The following is a 17578-nucleotide window of genomic DNA, read 5'->3' on the forward strand; positions in this document are numbered from 1 at the left end:
TTACCTGCTATTAAGTTCACTTAGAGAATAGCCACTGCCATTAGCAATGGTCACATGGAATAGACTTAGTTTTTGGGTACTTGCCAGGTTCTTATGGCCTGGATTGGCCACTGTTGGAAACAGGATGCTGGGCTTGATGGACCCTTGGTCTGACCCAATATGGCATTTTCTTTTGTTCTTATGTTCAGTTATCCGTGTCTTGATTTTCCTCGTTGTTTTACCCACATAAAGTTTGTTGCACGGGCATTTAATCACGTAAACCACCCCTTGCGTGTCGCAGTCTGAGCTAGCATATAACACATAAGTTTTTCCTGTGGTCGGATGTCTGAATTCAGACAGTGTGGATGTGTATTTACACACTGAACAGTGGTCACACGGTTTGTGCAACCCCCTCTCTCGTGTAGCGTTTTGCTGTGTAAAGTGCGAATGTACCAGCCTATCTCTAATGTTAGTACCCCTTCGGTATGTAAATCGAATTGTACTCCTCAAAAAAGTATCAAGCTCCAGCTCACCCCAATGTCTACGAATAATCCTCGATATATCGTTACTAATCGTTGAAAAGGGCAAGATACAATTTGTTGTCGGGGTATTGTCCTGCGTATGGGGTAAAAAAAAGTAAATCTCTGTTTACATTGAAAGCTCGCTTGTATGCTCGTTTCAAAACTTTGTTAGGGTACCCTGTCTGTTGGAACCGTAGTTTGGGAGTTTCATCTCAATCAATCCATTATACTACCTACCTTTTTTCCCAGGCCCCATTCCAATCCAGGAGAGCAGGCTTTGCATACCCTTGACTGCAAATGGGCTCTAGCGTTCTACCTAGACCATATAGCTGCCCACAGGAAAAGCACTCAATTGTTTGTCTCTTTCCATCCTATCAAATTGGGGCAACCTGTTGGTAAACAGACTCTCTCCTCCTGGTTGGCAGACTGCATATCCTTTTGCTATCAGCAAGCGGGCATTCCACTTCAAGACCGTGTTAAAGCACACTCTGTGAAGGGCCATGGCGACTTCAGTAGCATACCTACACTCGGTGCTGCTTCCTGACATTTGCAGGGCTGCCACCTGGAGTTCTCTCCATACCTTTACAACCCATTATTGCTTAGACAAAGCCGGAAGACAAGATTCCATCTTCGGCCAGTCTGTCTTGCGCAACCTATTTACAACGTGACGTACCAACACCCTTCCACCTGCCCGGTGGGGTTCAGGATGCCCTCGGCCAAATTTCATCCCAGGCCTAGTGCCTTGCATGCCTGAGTACATTTGGTGCATTCTCGGATATCCTCAGCTCGGTACTCACCCATATGTGAAGGCTACCATCCTGCTTGTCCTGTGAGAAAGCAAATGTTGCTTACCTGTAACAGGTGTTCTCACAGGACAGCAAGATGTTAGTCCTCACGAAACCCGCCCGCCTCCCCACGGTGTTGGGTTCGTAACATTTTCTTGTTTTATTTTCGGCACTACCTGTAGCTTTTTAACAAGACTGAAGGGGGACCTCTGCTGGCTGCAGGGTTAGTGCCATGCTGGGCATGCCCAGTAGGGGCCATTCAAAGTTCTGGAAACTTTGACAGAAGTGTTCCGTGATTGGGCTCCATCCTGTGATGTCACCTATATGTGAGGATTAACATCCTGCTGTCCTGTGAGAACACCTGTTACAGGTAACCGACATTTGCTTTACTTGCTGTAGAGAAACATAAATCAAAAGCTATAAAGCTGACTGAATGTGAAGTCGCCTGGTTATATTTGTCAGTGGAGGAAGTAGAGAAAGATGACTAGAATCGTTTTTATCCTTGATTGAAGAATTTAATAACCCTCAAATTTGATAAGCCTCATAGGCATCGGCAGTAGGCAGGAATGTACTTAATTCTAATGGTAGAGAGTGATTAGAATAAAGAAAGGTACCACATAAGCAAATCTCAAAAAAATCCTAGATCCGAAAGCTGTCCAGTTGCAGTTTGTAAGAGGGCCATTCTAGGTGTGATTCTTAACTTTAAAGTCTCCCTGTTTTCTGAATTATTGATAGTTTAAAGAATAGATTATCATAGGTGCCTGTCTCTTTCTTTTTTTGGAGAATTAAAATACAGCTGTCCATTTCCTAGGTTGGAAGATTTGATTGTCATTCTGCACAAAATACCTGCATCAGTTTGTTTGTTCATCAGCCATGTGCAGTTGTCTTTAAGGGAAAAGGAATTGAAGATTATGAAATTCATCATGGTAAGCAAAACCCTGACAAGAATACCTCTGCTTGAACTATGTCGCTTTGTGTTTTTGTAGGGCTTTTGAACACATCTGAAAAGCATTTGTGAAGTGGTTGTTTGTCCATCCATCTTGGAGGTTCAGTAACATTTTAACATGTATCAATCAGATTTAAATTTTGTGTGCAGGCCAAACATGTTCCTAGAATTTATTATATTGAAATTCACTAGAATCTGTTGGGTGGCTGTCAGAATATATTAAATGTTTCACCAAAAGCATATTACTGACACCTTTTCCTTCCTGGGTGGGTTGTGTTGTAAACAAAAGTGAAAAGTTGAAAAGTGTTACAAAATCCTTCTGCTTTAGAGGTTCATAATGCCTATTTGGCTTTTGTGCTCCTTTTCACCCGGTTTATTCTTTCCTATTTCTTGGTTCTTTTCATCACCATTCCAAATGTGTAAATTACCCTTGCTTTTCAAAAAAACATCAGTAAGGTCTTTAAATTAAACTTTCATAGCATACGGACAGGTGGATCAAAAACCAGTGGGTTATGCACCTCTACCAGCAGATAGAGATGGAGCAAAACTAACATCATGGTGTGTGTGTATATATATATATATATATATATATATATATATATTATAAATATATGCAAAAAAAAACCCAAAATAAAACTTAGGGGAAAGAAACAAGCACTCTGGTTTACCAATAAATCATTCCAAAAGTGTGGTTTTTCTTCAAATTGTTACTGTTTTATTGAAAACTCAATAAAAGTATAAATTTATCAGTTTTTCATGAAATCAGTCCCTAATACATCATTGATTATTTTATTTGCACCTAATAACAATTACCACTGGATATTATTTTGAGCCCAAATAATCGTAGCCCTCAACACTGTCCTACTTCTTACATCAATCTTACCCTAAATGGACTTTACATCTCCTAAATATGTTAATGTTGTGGTTGGTCTTTTATGATGGAAACACCACTGTAATTGTATGATTTTAACGCTTAAACCTCTCAAATCACATTACTATCTTCTTTATCAGTGGTGTATTCCATTCAGATGGTTTTATCTTCTATCCCAACAAGAACCTCGTTTCGCCAACCTGGCTTCTTCAGGGGAATTTACTTGATGAGACCAAACATCAACAGGAAATTCACTTCCACCTCATGTTTCTGAACATAAAGGAGTGGATCAGAAAAAGCGCACTAGATTCACTCTGGCTCAATAGCTCCCATTATTTTGTATAAACAAAAAACTCCCGAATGCAAGTGTGCACCTTTCTGTAAAATCAAAAGCCAACCTCCATGTGTGTCAACCATATTTTTTTCCGGGGTCTTTGAACCCCCTAAAATCACACCTTATTACAAGTTGAAATTCCCAATCTTTAAAATGGAGTCATGTGTCAGACGCTCAACTAACGCTTCAGTATTACGCTATCATGAACAACACGGGGTAAACCTTATAGCGTATTGGTTTTATTCAAAAACTATCCCAGCTGTCCGCTGCCATTACCGGTTTACACAAATGCTTCACCGTCTTATAACCACATGTCTCCCTCAGTAATACTCAGTAGACTTGCTAGTACTCGCGACAGAAGCGAGCCTCCAGGGTTGGGGAGCTCACTGTCAGGAGCTGACAGTGCAAGGGCTCTGGAGCATTAATCAGCTGGAAGCCTGTGCCATCTGGTTGGCATGTTTGCAGTTTGACGATTGATTGCAGGGTCGAGCAGTCTGAATAATGTCTGACAATGCAACGACAGTGGGCTACATCAGTCAGCTGGGAGGAACCAGGAGGCAGCAAGTGTCGCAGGAAGTAGCCCAACTTATGGAATGGGTGAAAGTGCATCTTCAGGAGATATCAGCCTCGCACATTGCAGGAAAAGATGTAAGAGCCAATTTTCTCAGTAGACAATCTGGATCCAGGAGAATGGGAATGGTCAAATCATGCATTCCAGCTCCTGGTGGATCTCTGGGGCCTTCCGTTTCTGGACCTGCTGGCGACTTCTCACAATGCAAAGGTTCCCTGCTTCTTCAGTCGCAGGAGAGATCAAAATTCCTTGGCATCGATGCCATCGTGCAGGAGTGGCTAAAGGGCAAACTACTGTACGCCTTTCTCCTAGGACAAGCAGGATGGTAGTCCTCACATGTGAGTGACATCATCCGATGGAGCCTGGCACAGAAAACTTTTGTCAAAGTTTCTAGAAGCTTTGATCAGCACACTAAGCATGCCGCTATCTGCGCATCCACATGAAGTCTCCCTTCAGTCTCTTCTGCAGTGCAGTTGCCTCGCGGTTCGTGGAGCTCTTATCTTTTCTTGTTTTCTCGACAAGTATCGGGTTTTTTTACTGGGTTTTTCCTTGTTGGGTCCCCCTTCGCGGTCAGTGCCGCCTCGGTGTGGTAGGTTTATCACTTTTTTCCAACTTTGCGGTCGATTCCAGACTGCTTACCACATGGTGGCTGCTGGTCATCAAGCGCATGCCGGGAGTTTTCATGGTGTCGACCGGCTTTCGGTGGTGCCCCCAGTGCCTGAGGACCATGTCCGTCACAGATCCTCATAAGGTCTCTTTCCTCTGCCTGGGGGCCTCGCACAGTATCAGTGGGTGTCCTCTGTGTGACCAGATGATCTCCAAGGGCCGTCAGGTGCGTCTCGATAAGATGGAGAAACGTTTTGGGAGGACCAAGTCTGCTCCTTCTACTCCTGCTTCAGATCCCTCGACTCCAAGAGGTTGTGGGGAGCTTCTCGACGCACTTCCCCTCATTATCCCTCTCCCTGGTCCTTCGAAGGATCTCAGGGGCAGTGAGAAATCTTTGATCTCACCACTTTCCCACACTTTGGGGTCCTCTGCTTCCTCTGCACCAGGGAAAGACCAGTCCGAGCACTGAGGGAGATGATGTAAACGTTGTCACCGGTTGCCGTCGACGCACAGCTCCAGTTCCAGTGCGGCACAGGCAATTTCCAGGCCGCCACCAAAGCGACACAGGCCATTGGAGGCCCCATCTTCCGGGGTCCCTGGTAGTCCTAGGCATTCCCCACCGATATAGGTGACAGGCACTGTGCCGCCTCAGGGATCCAAGGATGTGCCGTGACGCCTTGTCCCCCTCCCTCAGTCCTGGCTACATCGGACTTTCAGGAGGAGTTGGACTGAAGGGTGCAGTCCGCAGTGCTTAAGGTGCTTCAGAGCACTGAGCTGCAAGTGCACCTTAGCTCCCCTGCTAGAGCGTCTGGACATGCAACCGGTGCCCGAGGGACCATCTATTCTCAATGGCCACCAATGCCCTCCACCAAAGCGATCCCAGTCCAAGGAGGAACAGACTGGCAATGCCATGGTTCAGAGACCACGATTTCCTGAGCCTCTGCTGGGACCGTCTGGTCTTCCACAGCCAGTCCCCTCAATGCCAGGGAAACCATCGATACCTGCGATTCCTGTGCAGCCTCAGAGGTCATCTGAGCCCAGGGTTGAAACCCCTCATGGGCCTCGTCCATGTCACGCAGACCCTAGTGAGGAGGAAGAGCCTTATGACCCTTGTAGAAATTATTCTACGGAGTCGTCCTCTGAATATTTGGATGACTCCCTCTCGGAGCTCTCCCCACTGGAAGAACTGCTTCGGTCACCCCCTGAGGACCTGCCCTTCGCGGGGTTTGTAAGAGCCATGGCTGAAGCGGAGGAGGAGGATGCATGACACAAAATGATGGAAGTGCTCCAGTTTGTCAATGTTCTGAAGGAAATCGTGGAGGTTCCCATCCAGCCGGAGGTCCAGGAATGGCTAGCTGACCCCCCCCCCCCCCCCTTGCACAGGTGAAAACCTCTTCAAGTCCAGGATGAATCATCACGATACCCTTCAACAGCTGTCCGCCAGCGCCTCCGAAGACCTGTCCTCGGCCAGGAAGTCCTCCAGGCTAGGGTCCTGGAAGCCCTTTTACCGGCAGAGGAGATATCCTCCAGCCTCCCAGGCTCGTACACCACGCATCTGCTCCAAGGGCTGTCCTCGCCAGCAGTGAGAACCTAGACTCCAGCCGGCAACCCAGCAAGGGGTTTTGACTGGTGGTGAGCTAGTGGAAGTCAGTCGACCATGCCCCTGACATCTGATCCCCCCAGTAGGAGGCAGGCTTCGCCCATCGCTGGGAAGAGATCATCTCTGACCAATGGGTCCTTTCTGTCATCCGTCAGGTATATCATATCATATCTTCAGCCATCTCCCAGGGACCTCTCCCCATGTCCATCATGGGGTTTGTCTGCCCAGTAGGTCATACTTCAAATGGAGCTCTTCTCACAGCAGGGTGTGGTAGAACGGATTTTTTGCTCCCAACAGGGCTGAGGGTTCTATTAGAGGTATTTCCTCATCCTGCAAAGGAATGGTGGCTTGCGCCCCATCCTCAGCCTCTGGGCATTGAACAGATTTCTCGCAAGAGAAAAGTTCAAGATGGTCTCTTTGGCCATGCTAATCCCCCTCCTCAGAGGAGGAGACTGGCTTTGCTCCCTCGACCTCAAGGAAGCATACACTCACATAGCCATTCTCCCCGGCCGCAGGAAGTACCTCTGCTTTGTGGTGGGGAAGGCTCATTACCAATACAGGGTGCTGTCCTTCGGGTTGGCTTCGATCCCCTGTGTTTTCACCAAATGCTTGGCAGTGGTGGCGGCCTACCTCAGGCATCGATCCGAATATGTCTTTCCAAACCTCGATGACTGGCTGATCAAGAGCAAATCCCAAATAGGAGACCTGAGTGCGCTGGCTCTGACAATATAGGCACTACAGACGTTGGGGTTCGTTATCAACTACCCCAAGTCTCCTCAGCTGTACTTTTTAGGGGCCAGGCTGGACATGGGGCAGGAAAAGGTGTTTCTGCCCAGGGATCAGGCTATCGCCCTCGCCTCGCTAGCCACCTTTGTCTGGAACAGTCAGCAGGTATCCACCCGCCTTCTGCTCAGCCTACTAGGCTACATGGCAGCTTCTGTCCATGTGACCCCTCTCACATGTGGAGGGCTCAGTGGATCTTGCTGTCCCAGTGGCGACAGACCTCCCAGGACCTCAAGACTCCTGTCACAGTCATGAATCCTCTGCAAGCGTCTCTGTCTTGGTTGGAGAACCACTCCAATTTAGAGAGGGAGCTTCCCTTCCAATTTGCTCCACCTCAGGTGATCCTTACCACTGATGCTTCTCCTCGGGGCTGGGGAGCCCATGTGGATGGCTTCACACATAGGGTCTCTGGACCGCCAGCAAAGCCAGCTGTCAAATAAACTTCCTGGAGCATCGGGCGATCCGATACACCTTGTGGGCGTTCAGAGACCGGTTGTCGCACAAGCATTTCCTGATCTGGACGGACAACCAGGTTGCGATGTGGTACATCAACAAGCAGGGCAGCACGGGCTCGTTCCTCCTCTGCCATGCGGCAATGCAAGTGTGGAACTGGGCCCTTTCACAGGGGATGTCTCTCCGAGCTACATACCTACTGGGTCTTCTCAATGTGCTGGCGGACCACTTAAGTTGTTCCTTCCAGCCACACGAGTGGTCCCTCAACCAGGAGGTAGCAGCCGAACTATTTCGCCGGTGAGGTACACCGGATGTGTACCTCTTCACCTCCCCTCGCAACCATGAGGTGAGCAGGTTCTACTCCCTAGTGTCGGGGGGAGGACGTCCAGCTTGCGATGCTTTCTCCCTCCACTAGGGGAGGGGCCTACTATATGTATACCCCCCTCTACTGCTCCTCTTGAGGACGCTGCTAAAGCTTCAGCAGGACAGAGGGACCATGATCCTCTTGGCCCCGACAAGTTTGGTTCCTGCTCCTGCAGGACCTGTCTGTGCAGGCACCCATCCGGCTGGGGACGGCGCCCAATCTCTTCTCGCATAATGACGGCAATCTGTGCCATATGAACCTCTGGGCATTGGCCCTGTTGGCTTGGATGCTGAGAGCGTAGCCCTTGGCGTTCTCGGACTGCGTCTCCCAGGTTCTGGTGGCGTCTCGGAAGCCTTCCACCAGGAAGTCCTACAGCTTGAAGTGGAAAAGATTTTCCTTCTGGTGCGCAGGACAGGATTTAGATCCTTTCTCATGTCCCCTTCCCCGGCTGTTGGACTATCTGTGGCATCTGTCCGAGTCTGGGATTCAGACCATCTCAGTCAGGGTGCACCTGCGTACCATCGGGGTGTCGTTGGCGAGCCAGTTTTGGTCCAGCCTTTAGTAGGCCGTTTCATGCAGGGCCTTCTCCAACTGAAGCCCCCTTTGCAGCCTACGGTTGCTTCCTAGGATCTTGACGTTGTCCTGGCACGGCTCATGCGCCCTCCCTTTGAGCTGCTGCAATCATGTGACCTGAAGTTCCTCACCTGGAAGGTCATATTCCTGTTGGCCATCACGTCGGCTCGTAAGGTTAATGAGCTTCAGGCCCTTGTCACGTACCCTCCTTACACAAGGTTTTTCCATGATTGTGTGGTCCTGCATACACATCCTACGTTTCTGCCCAAGGTTGTCACTGATTTTTTTCCTGCATATAAGCAGGCTGAATTAGCCATGTTGCCTGGGAACGTCCTCCAGTCCTCTAGGTGGCGGAGCTCCTCAAAGCACACAGAACTCTGCTCTGTGTGCCTGTGTGTGTCCTCTCCCACGCGGCTCCCAGCTTGCTTCAGTCTTGTTCTTCCACGTTGCAGGCTACACGCAGAGCTCCTCTCTCCTATACTGTTGCCGTTTTTTGACTACAACTTAAACACTTTTAATGACTTTGCTGCAAAACAGCAAGGTGGTGATGCGAGACCGCCTGGCTTTAAGTTTGGCCAGTGCGGAAAGGTCACGTCTGCAACAGATGGCCATGTGTGCTTTTACATTTGCCTGGGGCCAGACCATGACCCATCCAGCTGCAAAGACTGTAGACGCATGTTCCCAAGGGTAAGCAGGCAGCGGATAGCGAAGATAGAGAAGCTGAAGGAGGCAGCGTCAGGATCCAGCGTTCCAGAGCCATCTAGAGGATCCACTCAGTCTTCTCCGGGGTCCAGTCGGGAACCCCGAGATAGAGGATGAAAAAGGCTGTCTCAGCAGGCCCCTCAGGCGACCCAAAGGCTTCGCAGAAGCTTGCCCAAGCCGCCTCAATGCAGGGAGACCCGGAATATCCGCAGCTTCCACGACCCAGGCAAGTCTCGGGCGATGCTGACACATTGACGCACAACGCCACGCCGACGCACATGAGTCAAAGCATGAGAAACACGACGCAGGATCGAGACACCGACTATTCATTTCCGAAGCACCATGCATCGGCAAAGAGTGTATCGAAGCAGGGGAGATCCACAGACCATCGGGTCCCACGTACCTCTCCGGCGGATAAGGGCTTGACGCCTACAGCCCAGCCGCCAGCCTTGCACGGACCCTCTGTTCCAGATCTGGAGCTCGTATTATCAGACGAGGAACAGACGTCAGGCCAAGAGTCAGTGGGATCTTCCCATTCATCTAGGGTCTTCTCTGACCTGCCTTCAGCATTGAGGCACAAACAAGAAGGGTTACATTTTCAAGAGCCCTTGGAAAAGAGGCATAAGCAGGCCCCTATACGGCCCAGAGGCCCTGACTCTGATATTCTACTGGTGGCATTGCTTCCCAGAGGGCCTCCAAGGGACCCCTCCCCTAGACCACAGGGAACCCTGGCCTCCCAGGCAATGAGACATATCTTGCAAATACACAATTTCTTTCGTCGGTGGAACAACATCACAGCAGAAGGCAGGAAGAGCATTCCTCCCGCAGGACTCCACCTTCACTGAGGGCACCGACCGGTCGGTACTAAGCCCCCCTCGAGATGCACCTCAGGAAGTTTCCACATATGAGTTATCCTCTACATCTCCTAGCTCTTCGAAAAGTTATCCCTCTGACACCCCCCCCCCTTACCCCCCAGAGGAACAGCCTCTGCCTGTCTCCCCACCAGAAGACCTCTCTTACTCCAAGTTTGTGGGGAATGTTCTCCGTACCGAAACCAGGAAGATGCCGGACCCCCGGGCGGAAGTGTTCAGTATACTCAAGATATTTGAGTATACTGAGGGTATACTGCGAGGGTAACGCAGCAGAGCCAACTGCGTTATCCTCGCATGTGGTCCTGGATGATTTAATGACTAGAGCATGGCAGTCTCCCTTGTCGGGGCCAGTGACAGATGAGCCTTCCGGTCCTCTTCTACTGCAAAGGGTGCGGGCCTCTGGAAGTTGGGGCTGTGGAATTCAATCTCTGGATCGCTTGCGGTGACTTCTGGACTCCTCTCCCGGGGGATGCTGGGAGCAGTATGCAGATGAGCTTTCCGGCTCTCTTCCAGCAAAAGTTCATTCAAAGAATGTAAAAAAGAATTCTGATCCAAATTGGGAGCATACACATTAACTTTGATCACTTCCTTCCCCACCCAAAGTTTTACCAAGCAATTGCGGCCTAGAGCAAAGTGAGCTGAGAGCAATATGCCCACCCCAGCGTACCCAAGCACCTTTGGAACTAGGAGCCAGAAGTTTATGAGGGTAGTCGGAGAAATTCAACAAATATCCTTGCCTCCTCCGAAGATGTGTTTCCTGGAGTAGCACAATAGAGGATTTATAATGCTGTAACTCTTGAGATAAGTACCTCTTGAGATAAGTACCTCTTCCGGGGAGTATTAAGACTCTTTACATTCAAAGAAATAATCTTGCTCGCCATAATAGGGTATGTTTAGACAAAGAATTAGTATAAACACACAGAGCCTGAATAACGAAAAATACCACATCATTGCTTTGCAGAAATAGAGCAGAACAAATGATGATTTCCAAACCAAAACCTAGAACCCTCAATCTGATTCGCCCAACCATTCCAGCAAATCCCACCACCCTTAGGGGACAAAAGCATCAAACCAGGAATAGCTCCCAACTCTCCCCCCCTGCACTGTAATTGAAAGTGAATAATTAACCTTCACTAATAATAGAGAACAAATCCTTCTGATAAAAATAATGAATATCATATCAAGTGAACTAGTGCAAACAACTGAGCAACAACCTGCCTACATCTGGCAACACTAATAAAGCAATTATTAGGATATAACAGTGAGCAATCAGTCCTTCAGCCTTTATCTGATAATGCAGAGCTGAATCTTCAGAATGCCTGCGGAGTGCCTGCCCCCTTTCCAGCTCGATGCCATCTCAGTTGCAAGTCCATTTTCATCTTGGGCAGAGTAAAAGCAACAGATAATCCAGCTTTTTGAAAGGCCTCTTCCAGGGATTTTACCTGGTATGTGGAGCCTTTAGACGTGATTTGCAGACTGAAAGGAAAATTTCAGCAATACTAGATGCCTGCAGCCCTCAGAGAGGCTGTAATTTCACAAAGTTCAAATCTCTTGCGAAGAGTCAAAGGGCCTAGATCATTGAAAATAGATAGGGAATTCCCCTCCCACTACCATTCTCTCTGACTTCTTGCCGCTGCATAAATATGTGATTTCTGCACAAAGCTATGAAGGGAAAAAATAAGATCTCTAGAGCGGTTCTTCAGACACAGGACCAAGGCACAGTGAACTCTCAATCTTGTTAGGTGGAGCAGGAGAGCCATTATCCGGAGCTCCATCTGCTTGCACCATGAGAATAAAAGCACATATCTTTTGCACTACCGCATGAGCATCTGCATATTTGGCTATTTCTGGCACTTCTCTGATTCTCAGGTTACATCGTCTAACTATTTTCTTCCAGTTTATCGGCGAGAGAGATGCATTCAGCCTGCAGATTCTTCTGTGCCACCATATTTGTAAGCACAACACTGATTTTCAACGAGCAGTTCTAACTCATCGACTCTAGCCTCCAGACTTGCCAGATCTTTGCGAACTTTGGAAATAGAAATGAGCAAATCTACCTTGTACTGCTTCATATCCGCCCGTATCTCAAGGAACGAAGTTTTACCCGAGAGGGTAAATCAGGTGGGCTGACTGCTGTTGCTGTATCAAATGCCGAATACGCAGCATCTCTCCCACCCGTGCCATATGCGGCCTGCATCGGCATCTCACCATCCAAGGAGAGTCTAGGCATTTTTACTAAATGAAAATTGCTTTATATCAGCAGTTTTCCTTTTAGTCACCATCTCAAGCGCTTAAGCAGCCAAATAATAGGAAATATGTCCAGGATTTGCAAAATTGAAGCATGAAAGTGAACGATATATAATGCAGGGGAGAGGAGCTCCGAAGTTAGGCAGCCATTCTGGTCGATATCATTAGAGCGCCTTGCATTTTTATTTTGTTTTAATGTCATTACAATATTATGTATGTTTTATTTATTGTAAATCTCTGATTGTTCCAGATTAGGCGGTATATAATTTTTTAATAAATAGAGTGCATTTGATATAGTTTGTCAATCTTAACAGTATGGTGCTTCCAGGGTTATCTAGGAATCAGGCCAACATAATTCATAGGCATCAGGTCTCCTAGGGATGTAGAATTTGAGGCCTAGCACCTGATGCTTTCATAAGCCCAACAGCAGCTGCCATTGCCAGCCTGGAAGAAGAGTTTTGAGATGTGAACCCAGAACTGTTGAGGGTGAGGGGGAGAAAGAATGAAGGAAAAAAAGGAGTGTAAAAACAGATTTCACCTAGAAGGAGCTGTCTTTCAGAAGGTGCACTTCCATAGTCCAATCATATTTGTCGATCCATATTTGTTCTTGTGTCTCTCTGCAATATATTCTGAAAAATTGAATAGATAGGGATGTGCATTCATTTGAATCGGCATAGACAATATCAGCGACATGTCTGTTTCTTGTCATTCTCAAAACCATAGAAAAAAAGCTCAATTTAGTGTTTCTTCCATCATTTTTACAGTGCACTGAAAGTAAAAAAAAAAAAAAAAAAAGGATAACTTTGACAGTGAAAATCAACCACTTGGCCTCCTGCTTGTCAGCCTTGACAGTGCAGTCTCCATAGAAGGGAGGGTGAGCATGAGTCTGGGCAATCAGCATTGCTGCTGCACCATCTGTGCCATTCCTGAAATCGTTTGCCCATGCACGTCCATGCCAGAGTACAAATGGTCTGATACATTGGGTATCATAGATGCCCTCATTGCCATTGAGGCACCATAGCCATCCTCTGACATAGAGTGCCATCTAGAGACATGGATATCATTGAGTACCCTGGATGCTGTCGAGAGCTATCATGTGCTGTGGGTGTCAGCGAGTGCTATGGACACACTTGATGCTGTCGGGCATCATGGTCACTATTGATACCATGGCCTTCCTCAACACTGTTGGATGCCATGGACACCCTTAACGCCGTCAGGCACCATGGATGCCTTAGAAGCCATGAGGCAATATGGGCACCATAGAAGCCATTGAGTGCTATGAACACCATCATGCACTGTGGTGCCCTTGAGCATTGGAAACTAACATCCCTGGTGCACCATGGGCACCAGGTGTTATCAAGACAGTGTGGAGCCTGTCAAGTGCAGTGGACACCGGCGTGAGTTGTCTACACCTCCAAGCACTGCAGGTGTTACTGGACACATCATCACTGTTGGTGTTGTGAACTGTCAGGGCATCATGGACAGCGTTGCACCATAGATCCTGTCGGTCATTCCTGTAAGGTAGATGCCATCATGTGTCTAGCACCATGAGGTACAATGTGACACCATTGGGAAGGGCACCATCAAACACTTTTTTCTGCGGTTTGCTCTTTAGTAGTGCGTAGCCGCCAGTACCAGCAGTTTTGTGGCCGTTCCAAGCTGATACATGGCTATGCTCAAGGGCGATGCAATGTTGAGCGCATATGTGCCTCCATCAACATGATGGAGTACCACTGCACAAGTGCAAGGCACTGCAGTTGCAGACAGGAATTAGGCGCAGGGGCATTGCCATTCTAAGTGTCCTCTAGTGTGTGTTTCTTCTTCGTTGGCATAACGTTATGCCCTGCAGTCGCCAGTACACTGGACTGTCTTGGCTGAGAATTCTCTCCCAGTCACTCCACATTTGGCATAGATACTGGAGCAGTAGTGTCTGGATTCTTCCCCCCAGGGGGTGATGGGTAGGCCTTTTAGGCCCCCTCCCATATTCACTTACTCTCGGAATCTCATAAATGGAGAAGCCTCCAGAGCACAGCCTCTTGCATGTTCGTTGCTCGGGCTGAAGCCTCAATTCTCCTGTAACAGTACATCTCCTTGTAAGTCCCTTTAGGGGGGGTTGGGGGTGGCAGCGGAGATCCACTGGACTGTTTTCGCTGGCATCCCTACACACTTTCCATGGTAGGTGTTCCTGTCTGTCTAGGTGGCCAGCAGCGACTGGTTTGGTCACTAATAGAACCTAATATGTTGGCGACTGTACTTCACTCTTACACAGAGAGTAGGGTGGTTTTCGAGGATCGGTTCAACCTGAAACATGTTGCGCTTTCCCATCCCTTCAAGGAGGGGAAATATGACTGTTGTATTTCTAGAGACAATCCTTATGGGTTCCCTCTTCGGCGCCTTGTTTTCCACCCCGGGAAGGGATTGTTCTTACTCCGTATTCTCCACAGGATATTTTTTTTCCGTCTGGATCCAAGAGCCCGTCAGGCGGGAGCACTCCCTCCACTATTGGACTATTGTGCAGCAGGGCTGCTTTGTGGGGGAGTTATTTTGGATTCTGACTCCCCATGGTGTTGGGGATTCCCTCTCTTGGAAATTTGCTCCTCAGCAAAAAATGCAGAAAACTCCTGTGTGGGAGTACCTCTTCTGATGCCTGCTGGGCACAACACACACACTTTTGCTTTGTGACCACTCTTGCCAGTCTGTCTCCCATATGGGCTCTACCTCTGGGAGGAGAGTTTTAGCCCATCTGCATCTCGAATGGCAGGCCTGCCATCAGGCAACTCACTATATCCTTGGCTTTCAATGTATGGGATGGGGGATCCCGCAAAGGAGGCACGCACCCTTATTGCAGTATCGTGGCAGTTGTTTACCCTTTTATGTGTTACCCTGTCAGTGGGAAAGTTTGTAGTCTGAGAAGATTGTCCTTATCCATGATGTGGTGGTTCCATTTTGTGTGACACAAGGTTATTAGGTGGAAGTCCAAGTTGTCTTGGCAATAGGTTTTTCATATCTGTCAGGTTTCATCTACAGTCTGTTTGGATGCTTAGACTGAACCTAATCTGGTATCTTTGGGGTTCCCTGGGTGGTGAAGAAGTCCTGTATCTCCAAGGGCTGGTTCTTTTAGCCTCCCTGTCTTGTGTCTCAGTAGAGTGGCTTCTGGACTTCATCTTTTTGAGATTCTCTGTTTCCATCATTCCTGCCTCCTGTGAGGAGATGGGCCCTATGGGCTCAATCAGCCTCAGCGACACCGCTCTGTTTGGGATCAGCAGCGGGAATAGAACTGGAATGTTGCCTAACATCGATTTCTATAGCCTACAGGATGTTACTTATCCTGCAGCCCAGGGTCTGCCTCCTTGTGTGTAAATTTCTTCGGACTTCAGTCAGAATGTCAAGGGAGAAGCTTCATTGTCAACTGGTGTATCTTAATGTGCATAACATAAAATATGCCATACTGGGTCAGACCCAGGATCCATCATGCTCAGGATTATGTCTCCAACAATGGCAAATACAAGTCACAAATACCTGGCAAATACCCAAATGTTAAATAATTCCCATGCTACTAATGCCGGCAACAAGCAGTGGCTCTTCCCTATTGATAAATAGCAGTTTATGGACTTCTCCAAGAACTTATCCAAACCCTTTTTAAATCCAGCTACACTAACTGCTTTAACCACATCCTCTGGCATTGAATTCCAGAGCCTAATGTGCGTTGAGTGAAAGAATTTCCTCAGATTCATTTTAATTGTGCTACTTGCTAACTTCATAGAGTGCCCCACTAGTCCTTGTATTGTCCGAAAGAGTAAATAAGTTTCACATTTACCCATAGAAACATAGAAATGACGGCAGAAAAGGGCCAAATGAGGATTTATTATGTAATTGTAAAATTACACTTGTCCTAGCAAATTGAATTCTGAACCCTATATTGTGATAATTTGGATGTTTTTGTTCTACTGGACAACAATAAAAATTAACTAAAAAAGAAAAGGACCAAATGATCTACCCAGTCTGCCCAGCAAGCTTATGCTTATGCCAGTATCTGCTGCACTGTGCAAGTTGTCCTCATGCTTATCAGTTTCCTAGACCGTAAACGTCAGGGCCCTAGGATGCTGTTTGAATCCATTAACCCTTGCCTTGGAAGCAGAGAGCAGTGTATCAAAAGTATCAGGCTTAGTGATTAAGGGTAGTAAAAACTGCATCAGAAAGTTACCCCCATGTTTATTTGATCCACAGACTGTAAAAGTCAGGGCCCTGGTTTATTGCTCTCTAAGTCCAATTCCCCTTTTATGATTCAAGTCCTTTCATGATTTTAAAGACCTCTATCATATCTCCCCTCAGCCATCTCTTCTCCAAGCTGAACAGCCCTAACCTCTTTAGCCTTTCTTCATAGGGGAGCAGTTCCATACCCTTTATCCTTTTGGTTGCCTTTCACTGGACTTTCTCCAATGCAGCAATATCTTTTTTGAGATGTGACGACCATAATTGCACATAATATTCAAGGTGTGGTATAACCATTGAGCGATAGAAGCATTATGACATCCTCAGTTTTCTTTGCCATTCCCTTCCTAATAATTCCCAACATTCTGTTTGCTTTTTTGACTGCCACAGCACACTGAGCTGATATTTTCATTATAATATCAACTGTCGCCCAGATCTTTTTTTCTGGGTGGTAACTCCTAAAATGGAAGCTAACATCATGAATAACTTGACAGTTCTTTTCCTGGTTTTTACCAAATTCTAGTAATGCTACTTCAGTTGGTTAGCCAGTTGGGCTCATCCTGCCAAGTGGGAAGATATGCCCATCTATTGAGGTACCAAGACTGTATGGGCTTCAGTTGCCATTCACGAACCAGACTCGGGTCTTAGCATGGAGCTTCCCTTGGAGGGGGTAGCCCTTTCATGCCTTGGCACTCTTGTTTCTGTTCCATCTAACCTGAGAAGTCAAATCTTTTCTTGTAACTGTTCAGTGGGCAGGGTCTGCCACAGGACCCTAATGCTTTTTGCCACTTCTTCCAAGCATTGATTGGTTTCTATGCCCATTATCCCCTCGGACAATCATTGGGGTGTATCTTTGTGCACGAAATCAGTTACTCCATTTTCAGTTGCTGTTTACCAGCAGGTTTTATTTTGGAGAGCTCTCTAGCCTCAGTTTGGTTTTTGGTTGTCTTGTCATCGAAGGAAAAACTGGATGTTGCTGTAATTTTTTTTTTCTCTGTTGGTGCTTTGTGCTCTTTCCTGTGCAGGAATACCAGGGTCTACTGGTACTTTAGTTCACTGTCAAGAAGCTCTGACTACATTGTTTTTTGTGTTGCGAACCACACTTCTCGAGTTCAGATCTCACCCCTGCCTTAGATGATTTTGCTGCATATCATAGATT

The 17578-nt window shown here is 47.4% G+C and overlaps 1 protein-coding gene across 7 annotated transcripts in view; it reads left to right on the forward strand.

Moving 5' to 3' along the window:
- The window catches only part of DNAJC10 (DnaJ heat shock protein family (Hsp40) member C10), a 334589-nt gene that overhangs the window by 139610 nt on the left and 177401 nt on the right, over window positions 1-17578 (forward strand). For all 7 annotated transcript variants that reach the window (XR_003857398.1, XM_029605932.1, XM_029605933.1 and 4 more), the window contains one exon: window positions 2097-2211. Coding sequence is in view for 6 of the 7 variants with exons in the window: in XM_029605932.1 (XP_029461792.1) it covers window positions 2097-2211 (115 nt within the window). In the remaining variant the exon portion in view is untranslated. The remainder of the gene's footprint in view (window positions 1-2096; window positions 2212-17578) is intronic.

This window comes from Rhinatrema bivittatum, chromosome 6 (assembly GCF_901001135.1).
Source record: "Rhinatrema bivittatum chromosome 6, aRhiBiv1.1, whole genome shotgun sequence".
Taxonomy (NCBI): Eukaryota; Metazoa; Chordata; class Amphibia; order Gymnophiona; family Rhinatrematidae; genus Rhinatrema; species Rhinatrema bivittatum.